We start from the raw sequence: 25,114 nt of genomic DNA on the forward strand, positions 1-25,114 counted from the left end.
TTTGTTTTTAGTTCATGCAACAGAAACTTGACTTAGGGTGTGCATGCAGATGGGGTGGGACTGCTGGAACTGTAGGAGAGGCTCCTTTTGGCATTCCTTGTAATATTAAAATCACAGGTATGGCTACTATGTAGCATTTTTTTCACCTTAAAAAATAAGTGGTCATATAAATAGTTATTTATTGTAATCATCCAGTGTTTTCTCATAATTTAATTATAAACTCAATTCATTTTACTTCTATATAGCTTATTCCTTGCTACTGAATAGGTATTGACAAAATCTATCAGTTATTCATTGAACTGAACACCTAGTGATACTGAGTCTTGCTTGGCATTTAACTAGCTGAAGGCAAAGCCCAACATCACTGAGAAGAGAAATGTAAATTAAAATTATCCTAAGGTACATCTTTTCAGGTTTTCAGCTATCAAAAAGTTACTAATGGGGTTGTTAAAAGTATAGTGTAGAAGTATATAAGAATATAAAACTATATAAAACTATAGTCATTTATTGTTGGAGTCATTTGTGGAGGACAGTTTGTCAATATGCAGCAAAGTTTTAAATATATATACTCCTTGAACAATTCCATGTCTAGGAATTTATACCAGATACATTCATATGTGTACAAAAATGACAAATGTACAAGTGTAACATTATTTCTAGTAGCAAGTGGTTAGAAACAATGTATAATTGATAGGTGACACTACTATTATTTCATTGTTTGGCCATATCATAAATTTAAGTGTTACAAAGAAAGAATTTTTTTTGTATTGTTGCAGAGCAATTCCCAATATATATTAATAAATGATAAAAAGGAGTGTAAAACTGTACATAAAAAGCTTCATTTGTATAAAGAATTTATATTCACATGTTAGAAATGTACACATGAGCATATACTTTTAGATTTGCTTGGAATATATGGAAGGACACACAAAAACCTGATAAACAGTAGTTTCCTCTGAGGGATACAGATGAAAGGAAGACTTATTTTTCATTATGTATCTTGTGATACTTTTTGAATGTGGTGCCTACATTACCTTCACCAAAATGTGGTTCCATGTGTATGCATGTACACCCACACACACAGCTCCTTGAAGTTTTAAGAACTTGACCTGTGTATCATTCTATGGATGAACTTTGAATTTGTTGAACCAGTTCACTGCTTTGGACATTTAGGTTGTTTTTAATTTTCTGTGATTACAGATAACTAGTAATGCTTGAATCAATTATGTCATTGTGGGTGGCAGACTGGCCATCTGAAAAGATTCGGTCATTCCTACCTTTAATAACTGACATTTTTCTGTAAATAAAAACTTTCACTCATCACCTAGGGATGAACTGAAATTCCTCCTGAAAAGTCAAGGTATATACTTATTCTTTCTCTTTAAGTATCAGTATTCAAGCAAGGATTTGGTGTTAATAGTCACGTCCAAGGTGGCAAAATATTTTAGAGGTCAGCACACATATATAATCACAGTGGACTCATGGATTTTCATCTATCCAAAATTATATGGTTACAGTCATTATTCTTCATGATGTTCAAATTGCCCCAAATTTGGCCAGTGAGAGCTCCATTTTGACATACCCCAGGAGTCTTGGGGAATTCCCTTGCTCTTCTGGAACAATAATGTATCCTAGGTTTACCTTTTACTTTCCTTGTCCTCGATGTGACAAGGAGAGAACACCCTCATTGACTGTGTTAGTGTCCTAGGACTGCTGTAACACCACAAACGGATAGCTTTAAGCAACAGAAATTTAATCTCTTACAGCTTTGGAGGCTAGAAGTCTGAAATTAAAGCATTGACAGAGACCACCTCAGGTCCTCTGAAGGCTCTAGGAAAGAATCCTCCCTTGCTTCTTCTGGCTTCTAGTTGTTGCTGACAATCCTTGGCATTTCTTGGTTTGTGGCAGCATTGCTGCCCTCTCTGCCTGTCTTCACATGGCCTTCTTCACTCTGTTGTCTTCAAATCTCTCTCTCTCCTTATAAGAACACCAGTCATGGGTTTTAGGACCCACCCTTATCCAGCATGATCTCTGCAAAGACCCTGTTTCCAAATAAAGTCATATTCACCAATACCAGGGGTTAGGGGTTCGACATATCTTTTTGAGGGGCGCATTTCAACCTAAAACATAGACCAAGATCTAGTTGTGCTCAGTACAGCTGGGTGTCTTTATTTTTGGTGAACAGAGCTGGGAAATACATTAAAACAAAAACCTTTTAGTTCATTCTCGTGTTTCTAAATTTAATTGTTCTTTGATTTTTTTAACGTTTTTTTTGTTTTGTTTTGTTTTTTTGAGAGAGAGAGAGAGAGAGAGAGAGAGAGAGAAAGACAGACACAGAATGCACGTGGAGGAGGGACAGAGAGAGAGGGAGACACAGAATCTGAAGAAGGCTCCAGGCTCTGAGCTGTCAGCACAGAACCCAGTGCGGAGCTCGAACTCATGAGCCGTGAGATCATGACCTGAGCCGTAGTTGGACACTTAACCGACTGAGCCACCCAGGAGCCCCAATTCTTCTTTGATTTTATATTTGTATTTCTTTTGGCTCCCACTGAACTTCTTGATTCCTAGTGAAACTTTATCCTATAATATATATGTGATAATCTTAAAATTGCCATATCAGTGCTACTACTGAAAACTAAAGTACAGTGTGAAGGTTAAGATTTCTCTGCAGGTCCTTTTGTCCTTAGTGTACAGCCCAATAAGTGTACTATCAGAGTAATGTGTTCAAAGATTTCTTGAAATTATTTTTCTGTGTCATTAGGTTACCAATTTTATGTAATTAGGCTCATTTGTTTTAGTTTTTCAATTTTAGGTTTATTTTTTCCCTTTTGACTTTATTCTTGAAGTCAAATGTGTATGTTTTAATGGTCAAAACTATATTAAAAGATACAGTCTGAGAAACTTTGCTGCCATCCATAAAAGTCCTTCCATTCTGTTAACTTCCCTCCCCCAATTCCACCCTGCCCCTATAAGTAATCATTGTTTTTAGTTTCTAGGTTATCCCTCTGTTGTTTCTTTTCATAAAAATAAGCAAACAGGGGCGCCTGGGTGGCGAAGTCGGTTAAGCGTCCGACTTCAGCCAGGTCAGGATCTCGCGGTCCGTGAGTTCGAGCCCCGCGTCGGGCTCTGGGCTGATGGCTCAGAGCCTGGAGCCTGTTTCCGATTCTGTGTCTCCCTCTCTCTTTGCCCCTCCCCCGTTCATGCTCTGTCTCTCTCTCTGTCCCAAAAATAAATAAACGTTGAAAAAAAAATAAAAAAAAAAATAAGCAAACATGCAGGGGCGCCTGGGTGACTCTGTTAGGTAAGCATCCAACTTCGGCTCAGGTCGTGATCTCATGGTTTGTGGGTTCGAGCCCCGTGTCAGTCTCTGTGCTGACAGCTCGGAGCCTGGAGCCTGCTTCGGATTCTGTGTCCCCCTCTCCCTCCGCCCCTCCCCCGCTTGTGCTCTGTCTCTCTCTGTCTCTCAAAAATAAATAAATGTAAAAAAAAAAAATTTTTTTTTTTTTTAAATAAGCAAACATGCATATGTATTCTTTAAATGTTACCTTCTTGGGGCGCCTGGGTGGCTCAGTCGGTTAAGCATCCGACTTCAGCACAGGTCACAATCTTGCGGTCCGTGAGTTCGAGCCCCGCGTCAGGCTCTGGGCTGATGGCTCGGAGCCTGGAGGCTGCTTCCGATTCTGTGTCTCCCTCTCTCTCTGCCCCTCCCCCGTTCATGCTCTGTCTCTCTCTGTCCCAAAAATAAATAAACATTGAAAAAAAAATTAAAAAAAAAAATCTTAAAAAAATTTTTTTTTTTAGAAATAAATAAATGCTACCTTCTTTCTTACACCAAATGTAGTATATTGTATACTCTGTTCCGTACCTTGTATTTTCATTTAACATGTAAATGTTAAAGCAAACATTTATTTAACAGAAGAAATATATAAGATTAGCTACCTATATTTTATTGAGATAAAGTTGATGTATAGCGTTAGATTAGTGTCAGGTGTACTTGCCAGTGATTCCTCATAGTTAGAATATTATTAAGGCCAAACGTGAGGCAAAGAGGAACTCTTGATGGTTTTGTTCCTTAGCTGTATTTGTCCCAGGAGCCACCTCTATACCTGTAAAATTACAAATAGAGACTGTAGTCAAGCATATGGTAGCCACCTTTAGCCAAACCCGACATGCTGTCACCCACAAATTCAAAAGGTGGCCCTCCAAAGCCTTGATATCCTGACTACAGCTCAAGAAGACACTTCTGCTAATATTGAGACTAAATGTTATGTATATATCCCAGATGACTCTAATCTCTATCAAAAGTTTTAGCAGACATGCACACACAAAGCAATGTCTGACTCTTCTCATTCTCTTAGTGAGTGGGTTTCTTCCTGGTTTAGCGGAAATGGATAGTCTTGGTGGAAAACACTTCTTCTACTAGCTATGATAGTAATTATGCTAGTCTTTTTTATTATGGGGACTATTGTTGCTACATGCTCTGCGTAAAGACGTCAGACAAATTTCTCAATGATGACTGTAGGAAACATCCTATTCTTATGATGAGACCTCATGCATGCCTCCAACTCAAAAATATCTGCAACTAGGAGCACTTCCTTTAGTGAGATAGCTCAGGATTTTTATGCCTCCCATTAGGTAGGACCTGCATCCCTTTCAGCCTGAAGAAGCTACAGGAGATGAGACCTTCACCCTTCAACACCCCTTAAGAATAAGGACGATAAAAATCCCATAGCAGGGAATGAGACAGGGAAACTGAAGGGGATGCCATGAGAGAAAAAGCTGGGTTTTTTCCCCTTTGCTTCTTTTCTGGCTTCTCTTCCTGCTAGGACCTGCATCTCTACCCCACTTCACACATGCCTTATAATGAAAACAGCCTAAGCCCTTCTTGTAAGGGATGAGGAGTTGATGACGCTCTAGAATAAATGACATCTAAGGAAGGCCCAGGTGAGAATGACTGGACGAAACTATCATATGTGCATTGCAGGCCACGAGAGCTAGACGTCTCTACACCAAGACCCCCTGGCTCCTAGGAAGAGAACCTGAGCCCTCATCTTTGTTCTAACCATTTCTTGGATGCCTGAAAGGACACGTACACGAGACTGCCATCCTCAATAAAAAAACCCAGACCCCAAGCAGTGATGAGACTCATGCTTCTTTCCTCTCTCAGTCTTCCGGACAGTTCATCTGTATCTGTTTGCTCTATATCTTCAATAAACTCTGCTTTCACCTAAAAAAAAAAAAAAAAAAAAAAAAAAAAAAATTAAAATTTTTGTGTACACTACAAAGTGACCACTGCAGTAAATCTAGTTACTACTTTCACCGTATAGTTGACCCCCTTCCCCTATGATAACCATCAGTCTGTTTTCTGTCTCTAGGAACTCCTATAAATAATGCCCCAATGAACATAGGGGTGCATATATCTTTTTAAATTAGTGATTTTATCTTCTTTGGGTAAATAACCAGTAGTGGAATTGCTGGATCATATGGTAGTTCTATTTTTAATTTTTTGAGGAACCTCCGTGCTGTTTTCCTTAGTGGCTGCACCAATTTACATTCCCAGCAACAATGCACAAGAGTTCCCTTTTCATTACATCCTCTCCAACTGCTATTGTTTCTTATCTTGTTATTTTTTAATTTTAGAGTGTGAGTCGGGGAGAGGGGTGGCAGGGGGAGAGAGAGAGAGGGAGAGAGAGTATCTTAAGCAGGCTCCACACTCAGCACAGAGCCTGATGCAGGGCTCAATCCCACAACCCTGGGATCATGACCTGAGCTAAAATCAAGAGTCAGATTCTCAACCAACTGAGCCACCTAGGCACCCCTCTTATCTTTTTCATAATAGACATTCTAACAGGTGTGAGGTTTTGATTTGCATTTCCCTGATATATTCCCTATATTTTAAAATTACAGAAAAATCTTACTATAGCTATTCTTTTCTAAACAATACAACATTTTGTACAATTTATATTAAAACTCTGAAGTATTGCTTGACCTTTCACAGACTCAAAGCATTGTAATCATTATTATTATTTTCTTTTTCATGCCTCTCTTTTCACAGTCTAGCAAGTAGGAACCCCTTTTGCTGACTCTGTTATTCTTTTAATACTACCCTGGCATCCTATAAATACCCTTTATCACAACAACTAGATGGTTCAGAAGGATCTTAAAATTTCCTCATGACAAGACATAGAATCAGCTACTCTCTGAGAACTTCTAGGACTCTAGTTGAAAATAGTATTAGAGATCAAAATTTCAGGTTACTGGGGACCCATCAGAATTGTGATTAGCAGAGTCCCACTGCTACTCTGGGGCCATTTTTAGCAACTGCTGAGAAAAGTATTTCTTTTTAAGTGTATCTTTTTGCATTGATTTTCTTCTAGTGTTAATACCTATTTTATATTCTCTATAACATACCTACTTAAAATTTTAGCCCCAAATTCAAACTCCAATTATATTTTTTCTTTTTTTTATAATTTTTTGTCATCCACCATCATTTCATAGCTACTGTATTATCACATATGATGTTTGTATTTCTTTCATAATTTATCTAACATTTTTAGCTGAGTTTTCTGTTGGGTTCATTTATTCCTCATTAAGAAGACTTCTTTATATATTAAGAATATTACTTTCTTCCTAAAAGCTTTTTTTAAAAAAGCACTTTAAATATATTTGATATGTTTATACCTGTGTCTTCCTCAGCACTGTCAGTTTGTGAATTCACTTTTCATTATTTTTCTCCTATATAGAGGACCCAGTAGTAAAGTGTCTTATGAAGAGGCCTAATAAAGCACACACTTCTTTTTTTTTTTTTAAGATTATTTATTTATTTTGAGAAAGAGAACACAAGCAAGGGAAGGGCAGAGAGCGGGGGGGGGGGGGGGGGGGGAAGAAAATCCCAAGCAGATTCCCTGCTGTCAGCTCAGAGCCCAACACAGGGCTTAATCTCACAAAACGATGAGATCATGACCTGAGCCAAAATCAAGAGTCGGAAGCTTAAGCGACTGAGCCACCCTGGCAACCCAAAGCACACACTTATATATGTAACTTAAGGCTCTTGAGTGAATGGGTCTTCCTAAGGCAAGCCCCTTTACTGGCAGTGTTGGCCTCATAACCAAAGATTAAACACTAAAAGCAAAAGGGTAAAGAAAGAGTCCCAAGTAACCACTTGCCGAAACAGAATGTTTGGGATATTCTAAAGCTGTAGTACCTTCCACTTACACACTTGTGTAAGAGTGCATGTTTTGCTCTACTTAAAATTAGTTGACCTAAAGACAACTAATGACCTGAGCTAAAATCAAGAGTCAGATTCTCAACCAACTGAGCCACCCAGGCATCACTCTTATCTTTTTCATAATAGACATCCTAACTAAAAAGCACCAACAGATATTTCTTTTATGGTGTTAGTCTCTATAAGACAGTGAATGGCTAGATTTATCTAAACTAGTTGACTTATCTAAAGATAATACTAGTATTAGTCGCCATCCTTTAATAAAGCTACTACTGTGACAGGACCTGTCCTAAGTGGTTACATTCATTATGACTAATGTCGCTTATATACTGGAAATCTTAAGACTGCTCGTATAAAATTTGCTAAGTATAACCTGTTAGTCTGGAATATGGAAGATCTCTTCCTCACATCTGAAGGAAATTATTAGACCTAATTATGTTGTAGGATTGTTTTGAGAGTTGGAAATCGTGTTTAACTCAGAATCGTATACATAGATGCCTAGTAAATGGTAGCTGTTTTTATTAGGTGTACTTTGTCATTTTTTTGCTATCATAAGCACCTTCGGTCCACTTTTTTATCTCCACTCAGCTGCAGGTCACACATGCCCTGGAAACAGATGTCTAAACTAGTTAACTTATCTAAAGATAATACTAGTATTAGTCGCCATCCTTTAATAAAGCTACCACTGTGACAGGACCTGTCCTTAAGTGGTTACATTCATTATGACTAATATCACTTATATACTGGAAATCTTAAGACTGCTCATGTAACATAAAGTTGACTTCTTGCATAACATTTGTTGCCTACCAGCTTTCTCTTTTCTTAGCAATCAGCTCTTTCCTGATTATATTTTATTTCTTAAATGTAGTAATTTCTCGTTAATGAAAGTTCATAGATGATGCATGCATCATGAATGTTCCAAGGCTACCAGAACAGAGAAACTAATAAATTCCTTTTGCCCATCTCTACAGACTCACCACCACTGCTCTTTGAGGTGTCCTCCCTGGAGAATGCTTTCCAGATTGGAGGCCATCCTTGGCACTATATCATCACACCTAATAGGAAGAAACAGAAAGGAGTTTTCCATATTTGTGCCCTGAAAGATAATTCCTTGGTAAACCATGAGTGATCAGACTTTTTAGTAGTAAATGTATATCATAAATTCTTTATTTTCTACTTTGTATTAAGAATTCCTAAGAATTACTTTTTGTTTGTGTTAATAATTTGTAAACAATGTTAGGTACAGAAGGATACAAAGAATATAACAAACGCCTGTGTATACTACCAAGCATTTAAAAACATTAACATTTGAAAATACTTAGTGACCAAAGATTTCTCATGGGATCTCGTGCAACACATCTCCCAAGCTCCATAGTGGGAATTATTGTTGCAATATGTTCAGGCTGCCTCTGAACTTGCTGGTGGAATGTGTAGTTGGTTCTGTTTTTTTCGTGGTTTGCTGCTATTTGCTTTCCAGAGCAGAACCAGGTAGAACTCTGTTGGTCACAATGTAAGCACTGAAACACTTTGAATTTTCAAGAACTTTATTTATGGCAGAATAGGAAGAAATGATAAGACATGGTAAGACAATAGAAATTTCTACTCCTTGAGTTCATTTTTATTTTCTTTTTGAAAATGATTTAGGCATTGATTTATAATTTAATTTAATTTAATTTAATTTAATTTAATTTAATTTAATTTAATTTAATTTAAAGAGTGCCTAATGTGGGCCAGGCATGGCTGGGGACACCTTCCTTCCTTCAAGTTGCTTATGCTCTCTAAAGCACACATGTAGATAAGTAAGATGCAGTCTGTTAACTGCAATTAATTAATTAATCTGTAATTAAGATAAGTGCCAAAGAGTGAATGCACAGTGATGATGGGTAGAGGGGTTCCATCTTTGTTTTCTATTGCTGAGTTAGTGTAGTTTATTTCTGGAACCTCCTGATATATGAGATGAACTTAATTTTTCTGAATCAGACTCCACTTATTCCATATCTATCACTTCCAGGACCGTGCTCAATCAGTCACTGTTTGATTCAGTGGCTTTTAGAGTCACAGGCCACCTTACACCACACTGAAGATCAACATAGTCTTGGGTCCAGTTATCTATTTCTGTTGATGTCGCCACCAGGGAACACTATGTATAGTGTCTTCTAGTTTCCTTCTGTCGGAACATTGTTCCCTTCCATTTTCTCATTTACCTGTCACATGTGGCAGCTCCAGTGACGTCCTCTTTTACAGTGGCCTCTCTAGATAGAGGCTGTCATGACAAGTCTGTGATTTGATTATTCACCTCGCAGCCAGTGAACATTCTTCAACCACCAGGACCTGTCATAGCCCTCTTTCACTTAACTTTTCCATCCTGTCAAACCCCGTACAATTCTAGATATTCTTTTTATATAAGAACAGATAATATATATTATTGTGTGTGTGTGTGCACGTGCATGTGCACACACACACACACACACACACACACACACAAAATGGCTTCCAGCATCTATACCAAGCATGTCTATCAAGTACTGTCCTGTAATAACTGATTATAACATCTAGTCAAATCTGTATTTCAACATATTCATAACTAATTGCCAAATCCAGGGAAAGTTTTCAATCCTTTTGCCAGACAGCTTTCTGGTAAGGACATTAATTTAAGGATGCATATGCCCTTTACTTCCCCACCTGTCAGTCAAAAGAGTAGATTACCCAAAAACACATGCAGCCAAACTGAAGAATTCAGAAAATGTTTCATAGCTTTCTATTAAACTGAGCTTTAAAATCTAGCATTCAAGCACATAATAAAAACTGCAGAAGCTGGTAATAATGCTGTCTTATATTTAAAAGATAGTATTTCTTTTGCATGTTATAGTTATTACAATGAAGAGAATCGTCTAAAGAAAGATATGTATAGTATGTGCATGTTTGATATTAAAGGAACATCTGGAGTTAATGCCATCTTGGATATGTTAATTTTAGTGGTAGCAAACAAGGTATTTAATTCCATTGAGTTTCTTATGTATATACAATGTGATAATACCGCCATTCCTATTAGAAATTATTAGGATACTTATAAAAATTCCTTAAAAATTAAAACATGCACTAGTACAGAATATGTGTTAAATTCCTTTTTTTTTTTAAGCATGGAATTCAAAAAAGTAGCCCCCACCTACTTCTCTAGTCTCATGACTGGACACCATGCATATTTTCTAGGAGCCAGAATTAAGATTTTTATTCATGTGTATGCACACACATGCTGTATGGATTAACATTTTTGTGCTTCAGATTTTGCCATCTCTTGTAGCCATTTTGTACTCATCCTTTAAGGCTTACTTCAAGCTCTTTTTTTCATCCTGAAATTCTGCTCACTTGGGTTGAATGCTTGATAATATCCTGTGTGTGGCTTGATCACTTTGTTTTCTACACCGTCTTATTCTTTTCTGTTCTGTTTGTGTTTCTGCCTCCCTTTTTGATAATGAGATTTTGACGGCAAGGGTTATGTTTAGTTCATGTGTGGTATGAACACCTAGTGTGATACTTGAGACATAGTATCCTGTCAGTATATGCTAGTGAAATTAGTAAGTTAATATTTCAAAAATATGAGTATCTAATAGGCAAGGTGGTATCACTTCATTTTGTGTTGGAAAAATTAAAGAAATTAAATGAAATTAATGTATCCATGCTGGTATTAGTTCCCAGTGCTCCTTTGTATAAGGTAAAACATTTATGTACATATGTGATCATATATCACGGAGGTAACTTCTCTTTATTTTAATGTCTAAATGTCCTGCCATGAAATAAATCTCTCCTTGCCTAAAAGGCTAAGCAGACCTAAAAGGCTATTAGACCATTTCCTCATTATTAGAGGTTAACATCTGACTTATCCAAAAAGATTATGTGACCTGTTTCTGAGATTTTAGATTGGGTTGCATATTTATTTGTGCGCTACGCACGCTTTTTGACAGTTTATTAGGGATGGGCAAGGGAAGAAGAAGTTGTAGGGGACTGCATGTGCATAATTATACAGAGTTATATAATGGAAAGTCCTTGGGCTTTGGAGTCAGAGCTGCTGTTTTGCAGCTGCAAAACATTGAGCAAATGATTTGTCCTCTTTGTGATTTTATCCTCATCAAAATGGGGGTAGTCACATGTGCTTTGTGTATTGTTAAAATCAAATGAAATGGCTCTAAAACATCTACCACAATGTCTGACACAAAATAGATGCTTGAGATAGGATTACTGTTAGGTTGTTATTTGTGAGGCAAACTGTATGGTACAGAGCAGATGTTCTGGATTTCTCAAGTATGACTGCCTAAATTCAGTTCTTCTGCATATCCCAGTTCAACTGTTGATATTTTCTTTTCCCTGTAGCTTTGATTTACTGATCTATCATTGATGTTAGATTTGAAAACTTATTTTATTCTCCCTTAATCTTTATTTTCAATATTTTTTCCCCAACTTTAGGCAAAAAATGGGATCCAAGAAATGGAATGTTGTTCTCTAGAATCTGACTGGATCTATTTTCATCCTGATGCTTCTGGTAGAATAATACATGTTGGCCCCAATCAGGTCAAGTGAGTATTTTTTTAAAAATTTTTTTTAAGTTTACTTATTTATTTTGAGAGAGAGAGAGAGCAAGCAAGCACAAGTAGGGGAGGAACAGAGAGAGAGAGGGAGAGAGAGAGAGAGAGAGAGAGAGAGAGAGAGAGAGAGAGAGAGATTGAGAGAGAATCCCAAGCAGGCTCCACACCAGCAGCGCAGAGCCTGATGCAGAGCTTGACTTCATGAACCCTGAGATCATGACCTGAGCTGAAATCAAGAACCAGATGCTTAACCAACTGAGCCACCCAGGTGCCCTTCAAGTGAGTATTTTCATTAGTTGCTTTAAAGCGAAAAGTAGCTTTTGGAAGCATTTATTGGCGTGTTTATTTTTGCCAGCTCACTGCTGACCCAATTACAGAAATAATTAGCTTGTTGTAGGTTGCTTCCTCAGAGAACCTGACTTTATTCTTTCAGCCTTCTCATTACTGTTTGTAGATATTACATTTAAATAAATTCTTTGGTGGATGATATATGGGTAAAAGGAGATTCAGATTGGCTTGTCTTCGTCAGGTTTTAATTCTCTAGGATTAATGAGAGATGATTGTTTTTGGTGTAAAAGATAGCTTTAGTGCAGGAGTTGTTTGAAGTGAACCTTGTTTTGTTTTGTTGACCCACATCTACATCCAGCTGACCTTTCCTTCCTTGAAATACTCTTCATTTGGCTTCCCCGACGCCACAGTTCTCCTGAATATTTCTCTCCCTCTTTGATGTGTCTTTCTTCATGTCCTTTCATGGTCATCCTCTTCTAGAGGAAGTCTTCCAGACTTTAATTATTACATGTCCTCAGGATTTAGACCCTATTTTCTTCTCACTCTTCATTCCCTTTCTGCATGATTCTATTTATTCCTTTGGCTTCAAAGATCATGTGTACACCAAAACTCCAAAATTTATATCCTTGCCCAAATTTCTCATCTAAGCTCAGCCAAAAATCTGGAATTATTCTTAACACTTTGTTACCTTCTTGTCTTTCTTTCATCATATGCATATACTCTTGACTTTTCATATACATATACTCATGTACATTGCCCCCATCTCTCTCTCTCTCTCTTTCCCTTTCTCTCTCTCCCTCCCTCTTGCTCACCCCCTCCCTGTCCCTTACATACACACACACACACATACATACACACACACACACACACACACACACACACCTGCACCATATATCCTGTGAATCCTTTGTTGTTGTTGTATTACTAAATTTTCCTAAATCCTCCTCTTCCTGCCCTTGGCCATTGTCACCATGTTTGTCAGACCATTGTCATCATTAGCCTGGACTATATTAATAGGCTACCTCCTGGACTCCAAGAATTATTTTTGCACTCTTTAAGTCTATTTTCTTCTCAGCAGTGACAGTGATTTTTAGGAACATTAACAAACACAAAAACCTAACTAAATGGATTCTACTTTAACCTTCTTATGGCTTCTTGTTCCTGAGATAAAGACCAGCATACTTAGTATGGTCTGGAGGATCATCCTCCCACTCAGTTTACTTCAGCAGTGCCGTCATTTCAGAAAGCTGGGGGCTGTTTCCTCTGGAATGTGTTTCCCCTCCCTGTTGTGCCTCATTTCTATTCATATTTCATGCCCCAGCTTAAACATCCTTTTTTTGCAGAGTCCTTCCCTGAGACCCCTCGTTAGATTCGCTCCCCCATCACATTTTCATTGCACCCACTGTGTCATGTTCTTCTAACACAGCAATTTTAATTAGTTATCTATGTGATCATCTGTTTAAATATCTAGCTTTAGAATCAGCAACTCCATAATGACAGAGAAAGAGTCTGTTTTGCTGATATTTAGAACCCCAGCACTTGAACATAGTGCTTAGCACAGAGTAGGTGCTCCGTAAGTTTGTTGAATAAGAAAGGTATTGTCTGCCTTATTTATTCCTCATGCTTCATGATAATTAATCTACTTCTCTGGATTGATTATAAAGATGATAAAGGGACTTAATTAAATAAGATGATGAACTTTTATAAAAAGTCTTAAAATCTATAGTTTAGCTTTATTAAACCATACTTTTAATGTTTGTTGCTACCCACCTTTTAAAAAAAAAAACTTTATTTCTTTTGAGAGAGAGAAAGCGTGCGTGCGTGCTTGTGTGTGTATGTGTGTGTGCGTGTGAACGAGCAGGGAAGGGACAGGGAAGGGGCAGAGAGAATCCCAAGGAGGCTCTGTGCTGACGCAGGGCTCCATCTCACAAACTGGTGAGATTGTGACCTGGGCTGAAATCAAGAGTCAGACACTTACCCCACTGAGCCACCCAGGCACCTCTCTACCCACCTTTTAGTAGTACTTTGAGTTTAAGAAGATAAGAGCCACAGAGTGTGTGCCCTTTTGGCAAGTTCTAAAAGATAGGCACTTTTAAATAATTAAGATAATGAATTGAGTAATTTAAAATACAATCTGATTTCTTTTTTTTTTTTTTTTTTAATTTTTTTTCAACGTTTATTTATTTTTGGGACAGAGAGAGACAGAGCATGAACGGGGGAGGGGCAGAGAGAGAGGGAGACACAGAATCGGAAACAGGCTCCAGGCTCTGAGCCATCAGCTCAGAGCCTGACGTGGGGCTCGAACTCCCGGACCGCGAGATCGTGACCTGGCTGAAGTCGGACGCTTAACCGACTGCGCCACCCAGGCGCCCCCAATCTGATTTCTTTGTCTCTGGCAAAGAAAGCCTCCTGGTTCTCTCTGGCCACTGTGGCTGCTACTCCCTGCTATTCTTTTTGCTTGCATTCTAGATTTTATGCTTTAATAACATTGTGCTTTTGAAGCTTGTTAATGCTGTGAACAGATTTGTGTGGGTGGTGAGCAAATTATTTTATTTTCTCTTGCTTAATAAGTTTGATCCATAAGGCCATTTGCACTCAGAAAACCCAAATCTTTAAATATAATCCTACAAAAAAAAAAGTGTTAAGTAAATTGCAGTTTTCAAATATTACTCTTTTATGAAAACTCTTAGTTTAGGCTTAGTTGCTAATCGAGTCTCTCCCTTTTTTTTAATTTTAAATGTTTATTTATTTATTTTGAGAGAAAGAGAGAGCCAGGGAGGGCCAGAGGGAGGAGGAAGGGAGGGAGGGAGAGAGAGAGGGACTGTGTGTGTGTGTGTGTGTGTGTGGACGAGAGGCAGAAGGGCAGAGAGAGAGAGGGGAGAGAAGGAGGGAGAATCCGAAGCACAGAGCCCGACATGGGTCTCAAACTCACAAACCGTGAGACCGTGACCTGAGCCAAAATCAAGAGTCAGACACTTAACTGACTGAGCAACCCCAGGTGCCCCAAATCCAATCTGTCATATAGTTAACTCTGAGTATTGGTCATTAATATCTCATGATAGATTCAGAAGTAAAAAATGCCAATATCTAGTATAATGCCATTGTTAAAACTGAAACATTAAAGACTTGTTGCAGGACAACAAAGATAAGGTTCTTTAAGAGTAACTTTCAGTAAGCCAGTTTGAAAGATGGCTTAAGCCTGAGGAAGCTGCTTCATTACCTACCTCAGGAGTACCTGTTGTCACAGGTTTTTCTGTCTAACAAAATCTCTGAATTTGAAGGAGTTTCTGGACACTTAAGTGATCAGACATGAACATTTCAGACTACGCAGGAGGAGAGAACTAACTCAGTGTTGTTACTGTACTTTTCATTTGTTAAGTTTTATTTCAGTAGTTCAACTTTACCACTTTGATGGTGTGTTGAGGTCTTAGGTTCTTAGAATCTGTTTTCCTTTTCAGAGTTTTAAAGCTAAATGAAGTAGAAAATAATAGTGCCCAGCATCAGATCTCTGAAGACTTTGTCATTTTGGCCAACAGGGAGAAGAACAAAGTAAGTCAGGAGTACTTTAAAATTCTTCGTATATCACTGTCTTTCTATTTGAGACTATAGTATGCAAATGTGTTTGTCTTTCGGTGTGGCTGAAAAGAACAGCACGATCCTGTAGAAATCTGAGTGGTTTTGTCTGCATAGGGAGCTAGGCTTAGCCTCATGCACAGTTGAGATTTGAAAAGAGTTGGTTATATTAAGCTGTCTTTTGCTAATTTCTGTTTCCTTTCTGGGTTTCTCTTTTAGTTTTCATTGATGAGTTATCGACCTTTGGGTTTAATTCATTGTGCAAACTTGGAGTCAGTTGGGTTAAATATGAATCAGAAATCACATACCATGCTTTAACTCCAGGTAGTTGTTTTCTTTTAGTGTGCAAATTAAGAGCATGAAGAAAATTATGTGGAGAGAAATTTCTAAAAGCAGATCCACTGCTTTTGGTATTTTATCCATTAATTTATGATAGTAAAGTATTTTTGCTAATAGGAGGATCAGAAATCTGATTTAGAATTTTCTCAGTAGAAGAAAGAATTATGGGTGTTGGAGAAGGGTTGATTGTTTAACCAAATTTAATACAATTTTGCTATTTGCTGTACATGATAGGACTCATCATATCTTTTTATTTGTCTCCATATGATAGAATGAAAATTTACTCACTGTTACAGCTTCTGGACGGGTGGTGAAAAAAAAATTTAACCTTCTGGATGATGACCCAGAACAAGAGGTATTACTTTAGCCAGACGTAGCAAACCAAATGAGTGTGTACTAGCCCTAAGGTTTTTAAATTATGCTTCCCAAACTCTGGGGTAGAGGTTCGGAGTGAGCAGTTCCATACAGACTTCGTTGGTAGGATTGTGCGTGCTATTTCAACCAATGCGTCCCCATCATCTGCTCTTCTCATATTAGAATTATTCGGCCCCGTGTCAGGCTCTGGGCTGATGGCTCAGAGCCTGGAGCCTGTTTCCGATTCTGTGTCTCCCTCTCTCTCTGCCCCTCCCCCGTTCATGCTCTGTCTCTCTCTGTCCCAAAAAATAAATAAACGTTGAAAAAAAAAATTAAAAAAAAAAAGAATTATTCATAAGATTTTGTTTGCAGAAAGATTTATAGAGCCAAAACAATTTGAAAACACTACTAGCTTATTGCTTGTTAATATATACAGGGTTTTTTCCTTTTCTTTCTTTTTTTTTTTTTTTTTAACGTGCACACTTTGTAGGGAAATATATCCTGATGACTTTATGGCTTTTCCTTTACAAGATACAGATATGTTTATTAATGATCGTGGGCCAGGGAAGAAGGGTGTGAGGGTGTGGTAAATTAGTTCAGCCTGTGGCCTGAACTTGACATCGCCAGTCACTGAGCTAATACATTTTTATCCTTTTCTTTTAAAGAGGCACTGAAAGTTCTTATGAAATCAACTGGCAGTGATAATGCTTTGAATATGTAACCATTGCATGAATACAGAGTCTATTTAGACCAGATAATTGTATTCGTTCTGTGACCATTTCTAGGTAGAAATATTAGAGTAGCCTTCTAAGGATAGTTTTTGAAAATCTTTTTCAAAGGTTAGAGGTTTCCCAGTATGTGGCTGCACTCCAAAAAGTATGTGGCTGCATGCCATATATATATGGCAACAATAATTAACAAGAAGAAGGTGGTAGCAAAAAGAGAGATAGTCTCCATCAAGAGCTTAGAAAACAAGGTTTAGCCTGCAAAGGAAAAACCAAAAGGGATTGTAACTAAAGGCTATAAAATCACTGACACCCAGGCAAGAAGTCACTCTTTGAAGTTTGACCAAGGTAATATTAAGGCAAAAAAGTAAATAAAAAGGAACCATGTATAATAAATCTGATAAAGTTTTATGTTATGGGTAGTAAAGGCAGAAAATATAAGTGGATTAAAAAGTAGTTTTACCAAATGTAAGTGAAGGATTCGTATGTGGTGGTTAAAAGAAACTTGTGCCTGCCAAAATGTGCCCTCCTGTAGCCCATCCTTGGATGGCTGGCACAGATCTGCTTCCCCTGTGAGGCTATTGGAGTCCCAGGTTTTCTTCTTTAAACAGAGTTCTGAGGTTAGATTTTTCTCTTGTAAGTCTTTACCATCATTAGTCATTTCCAAGAAATATCTCTTATCCCAGTTCTGTTCTGTGGGTTGGATTTCAGTTCCTAGTTAATATTCTTCCCCAAGTGTAAGCAGCCATTTTTACTTTTTTTTAGAGGACCAAAAAGAGTTAAAAAAAAAAAAAAAAAAAAAAAGATGGCAAAGAGAGTCATAAATAGTATGTGATAGGTCATCAGTTCTTCCTGAAATGACTTGTGATTTTCTGGTGTAAGACTCTTCTGACACAGTAGGTAGTTTTTAGGTTTCAGAACTGAGCTGCATATATTTAGTACTATCTGGGAACCAGTGAACACACACGTCAGAGGCAGCAGTTGAACACCTCTTTGGAACTTGGAGAAGTTCTGGGTTGCTGTCATAATAGAGAATTTCAATAATACTTTGGCCAAGATCTGCATAGACTTGAGTCTGTTAGAATCTGTGGGATGCTGCTTAAGTCTTCAGAATCTTGGGACTTTTACTAGGCATAAAAGTAGAGACACATTTCTACTTATGCTCTCACCCATTCGTTCTTCTTTCCACATTTTTAAAATAGAAAGATAATAGAAGAGTTAAACTATGAACAGGAATAATCCTAAGTGGATAACTGGATTTTGCCCCTTTTTCCTGTACCTAACCCATCCGTTCCCTAAGACTTTTAAAATTGTGGACTACGAAGATGAGCTGGATTTGCTTTCTGTGGTAGCTGTTACCCAAATAGATGCTGAAGGAAAAGCTCACCTGGATTTCCACTGTAATGAATATGGAACTTTACTTAAAAGCATTCCACTAGAGGAGTCATGGGATGTGGTGAGTAGAGTCCGTGGAATTCAAAGTTGTAAGAATTTTCTTCATAGGTGACATTCATTGAAACACGTGCTACTGTGTTCATGTCAGTCCAGGCTCGCCTGTACCAATGACCACATCAAAGAGGTATCATCCGACCAGACAAAAACGAGTACTTCTTAAACCTTCCTTCCCTAGGAACTAGAGGACGCCTCCTTTCCGGAGGCCCTAAAGATAAAGTTTTATGTTTTATTCTGAGACATGCTGTTTATTTCCTTACCATAGTCTTAGGTTTTCTCACATTTTATAAGTTTGATAACATTTTTAAAAATAGAAGCGTACTGTGTTGAATCCCCCCAGTTAGTTAAGAGATGATATCTAAGCATGTAGGGTTTCTAGGCACTCTCAGAAATATCTGTTTACTTTTTTGATTATTATAGAATATAAAAGTTATAAGGAAGAGTAGCTGCCATTTTATCCAATCATTTGTTTTATCAAATATCTGAGAGGTTTAGCAACTTGCCCACTGTCACACAGTGAGATAGAGTACAGGCAATGGAATCCAGGTGTTCCGACTCCTAAGACCAGGGTTCTTTTTATGTTCAACATTTCATGTAATGCCTGCCTCATAAGGAATCCGCATGTTCATAAATAATGACAATAAACTATTTCTAGCAACTGTTTTGCTTCCATGTATATATTTGAAGATCTCTAGCATAGGTGCTATGACATTTTAGTGACACAGTTGTGAATATGGTTGTGTGAAAAGGAGATTTCATTTGGCTGTGTTTTCATTCCAGACATACAGCCATGAAGTCTACTTTGACAGAGACTTGGTACTACACATAGAACAGAAACCCAGCAGGGTCTTCAGCTGCTACGTTTACCAGATGGTATGTGACCCTGGAGAAGAAGAAACAACAAACAGAAGTTGTGAAAAGGAGTGAGATACTTTTAAAACTTGAGATGTAACTCATGAGACTTTTAGCCACATAGCCAAGCAACTATGTTCAGTCCTCCTCTCTGTTATCTGTGTAGCAAGTTCTCCAGTATTTTCTAGAAAACATCTTGTATTGACCTCACATGACTGTGACTTCTTTTTTAAATTATTGCCATACAAGTGGTAAGGACTTCATTTTATGGAGAGAGTTTTTTAGAATGGCATCCCAAGAAGTCTAGCATTTAGAGCTTTTAGCTAGGTGGTGATGCAAATATCAGGTGTTGGGGAGCACAGAAAAACAAATTGGTGTCAGTTGTTGGGAGAAGGGTACTGATGGAGAAGTGTTAAACATGGTTCTTAAAGGATGGTATGGAATTTTGATTGGTAAGACAATGCAGTAGAGACAAAAAAAAAAAAAAAAAAAAAAGACGTAAAGGGTTCAGAAAGACATGCTCCATCCTGTATACCAAACTTTGCCTTAGGGTGAGAAATGAGATCCATAATGTGAAATAATACCTTTGAGCCAAAAATGTGTCATCATGTTTTTTTTAATCATATATGTGTATATATGTATATGTTTATATTTATATGTAGCATTAGGAATTGGTTCTAGTTCTCAGATGATCTTTTCTTCCATGGTTTTATTCTCTTGGCTTGGTGTTCCCATTGGTTATTTACATTTCTATCACAGACTAATGTAAAAGATTCCAAGCAAACTTTAAGTGAAAATTTTTCCTGATATGTAGCCTGTTTAGCTCTGAATATATCTAAGAATGTTGTACTCATTTCACCATTCTGTTTATTTGGTAAGTTTCCCAGTTCTGCTTAGGCAGTATTTTCATACCTATGCAATAAGATGAAAGTATCCTGGATCCCCCCAGTTCTGTTCCTTGTGGAAGAGTAGATAAAGTCTCAATTCCTACTAGCTTGGGGACTGACTGATTAGCTAGAAAAGGCTTTTGACTCTGGCTTAGTTGTGAAACCAGTATTTTTGCTTCTTTGTTAGGACCAATATAGATATAATCCTTGAACTCAGATAATCATTCGTCAGATTGTTAAATAAAAGCGTTATAAGTCTTGGGAGAAAATTGTTTCTTTTTGCTTCCTGTTTGAGAAATCCGGTTGCTGAGATCCACACGTTCAGCACATTTCTCTGATTCAGCCTCAAAAGAAGAACCAGTAAAAATAGAAGGGGAGGAAACAGCAGTGAAAATCATTGCTGAATCAAATTTAAGGTTAAAATATGGGATTGTAGCTTGGATAATTTGCATTAAAACCCTTTAGTTTCCCCTTTGGTTTTGGCCTGACCCCATGTTAAGAATGATGTGAATTCTGCCCTTTTCTGCCCTTGAAGTTTGCAGATAAATGTCAAGCTAATTATGATCAACAGTGCTGAGGAGAAAAAGGTGTTAACCTATTCCAGACATCAAGAAATTAGCAGCAGAGTCCATAAATTTAAAAGAAATACAAGGAACAAACCTAAAACTATCTTTTGTGCAATAGGTAAGATTGCTAACGTTTTAGAATACCAGAAAATATTTATATGTGGCCAAAGATAAATCTTTTTGCATCTGACCTTAAGTGTAATAACCGTTTGGGCAAGTAGAAGTGATTACCTTGTGAGCAAGGTATAACTATCTTCATATATTAATTCTAATCCTTATATCTCTACTACTGGAAAAATCCATTCTTGTTTTATGCATATTTAATATAATATTTGAAGCTTTCAGAGCATTTTAGAGACCTGATTGAGGTTACAGAGCAGTTGAATAATTATGATGTACTGGATATTGCCCCAAACTTCCAATTAGACACTAGCTATAGCTAAACAGTCATGCCCAATGAATTTACATCTTGAAAAACAAGTCCAGTAAGAGGGAATAGATTAAAATACCAGAGAAAAGAAAGAAACCAGTGTTGTATGGGTTTCAAAGCAGATGCAGTGCTATGTAAAAGCTGAAAGCCTATTCTCCATTTCCAAGAGTGTTTCAGAAAAGGTTAAGACTTCAGTCCTGTTTGATTTTTTTAAGAAGAGGTTTATTGAGTTTCCCCATCTCCTTTAAGTCACTCTCTTCTTTTAATGAAATGATAGGAACTCATCTGCTCAGAAAGGCATCTGAGAATTAGCTGAGATTCTTGGCTGCTTTTTAGGCTGGGGTCAGGAGTGGGTGGGTGGCTAGAATACTTCTAGTCTAGGTATGAACTGACCACTGAGAAACTCCGCATGTTTCACCACTGCTAAAGTCAGACTAGGCCAGGATCCTTATGCCGTATCAGCCGGACACTTTTACCTCAGTGTAAAAGACCATGGTGGGGGGGAGGGGGAGGTCAGTTGTGGGCACTGTAACAAACAGAAGGGTTATGCCCCAACTGGAAGGACAAGCTGTTCCTATTTAGGTTCAACTGATTGTGACATTTTGTGGGAATGTGGGCTGCATGACTTTTAACAAGATGGTTGATAAAAAGATGCCAAATGATACAGAAGATAGTAAAGAATGTGGGAAATTTACAGATAACACACACAGCAGGAGACAGTACAGCACGCTTCCCAAAAAAGTGTGGGTGTCCCAGCCCCCCATAGTGGCATCGCAGCTGTTCATTCCGCCACCTGCCAGCCATGACACCGCCATTCTCTTGGGGTGGAGGGACGTGGCGGTTAATATCCTCCTGGCCCCACCTCAACCCCCACTCTCTGCCTGACTCTTTTAGAGTCTTCAGTGGTGTGGCCCGCCTACCTAACAGGCACTACTGATAGGCATAAAACATTATGGGCAACGTTTCTGAGTGTTTAATGCAAAACTGAGGGAAGCAATTTAGCTTCTTCCAGCAGGTCTAGATATTAAGCTGATGAGAAGCGTATTGCTACATTTCACTCCTTGTGATGCTGTGTTCTCACAGTATCGAGGCAGCAAGATTATCCTTCTTTGACTCGAAAACGTTTCTCTCAACTCTGAGAGAAAACAAAACGAATCCTATTGTAGTTGCTGTTTGAACTGCCTAGTGAGGAGATGATGTTCTATTTAAACAAATTAAGGTACTTGACATTCTTCCACCAACTGAATGTTTTGTTTCTTGTACGTATTTTTTAAATGGTAACTTACATTTATTGACTGCTTTCTATGTACCAGTCACTGTGATAACATGTAAAATGAAATGGTTCACTCAACATTCAGAATAACCATATGAAGTGTGAAACTACTGTTATCCCTCCACATTTTGTAAATGAGTATCATGAGGCTTATAGAAGTTACTTTGCCACAACTAATAAGTGCAGAGAAAGGAAACACATCCAGATTCTTTTGACACACACTTATGCCAGATTTCCTCCAAAGCTCTCAAAAAAGCAAATCATGTTACTTTATCTCATATAAAGCATACCAATAATGATAATATTAGGTACAAGAAAATACTTAGTGTTTTTTTAATGATGTCTGGATATCCAAATTTTGGACAAAGTTTGGATGAAATACAGTTGGCCTATTCACATATATAACTTGACATAAATGATGGTTCTTCATTCAGTAGTTAAAAGTAATTTTTTAAAAAGGTACAAAATATGGTACTCTCATCCTGTTTGTGGTAATAATGAACACCAGTATTGGTAATGATTCATAAGTTAATTTGACTTCCTTTTTAATAATCTTTGTATTGCTTACCTTTCTTAACCATGTCTACATATGTATCTCACTTTTAGAATTCTAGGGAAAATTCTGGGGCAAATTTCTGGTCCCTGTGTTGCTACAGAATCTTACAGAAGGAATAATTTATTATAGGCAAAGGATATATATTAGAAAGATAAGACCAACTGAGGGCTTTTCTCTACCATTTTATAATGAAACTTTTCAAACATACAGAAATGTTGATAGAATTTTACAGTAAATACCCAAATACCAACTTCATGGATTCTAAATTTTACGTGTTTTATTACTATCTATCCATGTTACTTTTATGATGCATTTCAAAGTAAATTGCAGACCTCAGTATACTTCCCCCTGATACCTCAACATGCATACCACTAAATAGAGTTTAATGTTCAGTTTTTAAAATTTTTTATGTACATTTACATGCAGTGAAATGCAAAAATGTTAAATATAAATTTGCTGAGTTCTTGCAAATGCGTACATCTGCGTAACCCAAACCCTTTTCAAAATTTAGAACATAGCACTCATTCCGGAAAGTTTCCTCCCATTCCTTCCCAGTCAATCCTCACCACACCTATTGGGGGTTAACTACTGTTTTGATTATTTTGCCTCACAGATTAAATTTGCCCATTCTAAAACCTTATATGAATGAAATCATACAAAGTGGAATGCTTCCTTCATTCACCGTGTTTTTGAAGTTAATTCACTTTGCATGTACCAGTGATTCATCCCTTTTTATTGCTGACCAGTCTTTTGTATGAATGCGTCAATTTGTTTTTTCCAGTTTTCTGTTAATGGACACCTGGGCTGTTTCTGATTTTTTTTTCTTTTTTCTTTTTTTACTATTGTGAATAAAGTGCTGTGAACATTCTTGTACACATTTTTTTGCGAACATATTTCTTTATTCCTCTTGGGTAAACATCTAAGAATGCAATTATTGGGTCCTAGGTAGGAGTGTGTTTAGTTTAATAAGCAATTGCCAGATCCCCCCCCCCACCCACCCCTGAAGGATTGTATCATTTCACATGCCTGCAACAATATGAACCTTCCAGTCATTCCACATTTTCTCCAACATTTGTGGTTCTTAGTCTTCTTTATCTTAGCATTTGTGGTGGGTGTATAATCATCTCTAGTTGATACGTAGATTGTTTCTACTTGCCTCTAGCAGCCCTTTCTCAGGTCACCCTCTTTATCTTTTTTAACCCCACCCCCACCCCACCAGGAACTGCTGAAAACATTCTTTCTTTGTGATAATAATTAAGATAACTCAAAAGCGATCTTGCATTATTCTTCCTCAAACATAGAATACATTCTCATCAAGGAACCCTGTTTCCTTTAATGAGGACTAACAGAACAAACCTGGATTGCTAAAGGCTTATGTTAGACTGTTCTACGTGACTGCTGGAGCTGGACAGGATGGCACCAGAGGAGGGGCTCCATAAAACATTGTAATAAAAGCAGAAAGTGATTTTTTCCTTTAAAGGCTGGGAGTTCATGTTATTTGTAAATCGGATGAATTTTTGCTATAATATGATATTAGTATTAAATAAGCTTTATCCTTTCCCTAATAACTACATTGATGTGGGTTATGTATTTTCTTTTGAGAGACTAGGGGAGGGGCGGAGAGAGGGAGAAAGAGAATCCAAAGCAGGCTCCTCACTGTCAGCACAGAGCCCAATGCGGGGCTCCAACCCACGAACCGTGAGATCATGAGCTGAGCCAAAAACCAAGAATTGGTTGCTCAACCAATCACTCGTCCAGTGTGATTTTGATTTTGATTTGTATTTCCTGTGTGATTTTGATTTATATTTCCTGGTAAACTAATGATGATAAGCATATTCAGGTGTGTTTATATGCCATGTATAAATTTTAAATTTTCTTAACATAGATTTTTTGAGGCATAATGGACATATAATAAACTGCACACATTTAAATTACACAGTTTGGTAAATTTTTTTTTAACTTTTTTAACATTTATTTGTTATTGAGAGACAAAGCATGAGCGGGGGAGAGGCAG

General features: G+C 37.6%; 1 protein-coding gene across 8 annotated transcripts in view; it reads left to right on the top strand.

Annotated features, from left to right (window-relative positions):
• The window catches only part of DCAF17 (DDB1 and CUL4 associated factor 17), a 50,054-nt gene that overhangs the window by 13,659 nt on the left and 11,281 nt on the right, over positions 1-25,114 (top strand). For 4 of the 8 annotated variants that reach the window (XM_045033942.1, XM_045033941.1, XM_045033940.1 and 1 more), the window contains 7 exons: positions 12-117; positions 8,197-8,339; positions 11,687-11,796; positions 15,552-15,642; positions 16,277-16,360; positions 18,385-18,540; positions 19,317-19,409. In XM_045033942.1, coding sequence (XP_044889877.1) covers positions 12-117; positions 8,197-8,339; positions 11,687-11,796; positions 15,552-15,642; positions 16,277-16,360; positions 18,385-18,540; positions 19,317-19,409 — 783 coding nt within the window. Of the gene's footprint in view, positions 1-11; positions 118-8,196; positions 8,340-11,686; positions 11,797-15,551; positions 15,643-16,276; positions 16,361-18,384; positions 18,541-19,316; positions 20,540-20,810; positions 25,035-25,114 lie in introns of those variants that run through there. The other 4 variants (XR_006583275.1, XM_045033939.1, XR_006583276.1 and 1 more) reach the window with 4 other exon arrangements.

Source organism: Felis catus, chromosome C1 (genome assembly GCF_018350175.1).
Source record: "Felis catus isolate Fca126 chromosome C1, F.catus_Fca126_mat1.0, whole genome shotgun sequence".
Lineage (NCBI taxonomy): Eukaryota > Metazoa > Chordata > Mammalia > Carnivora > Felidae > Felis > Felis catus.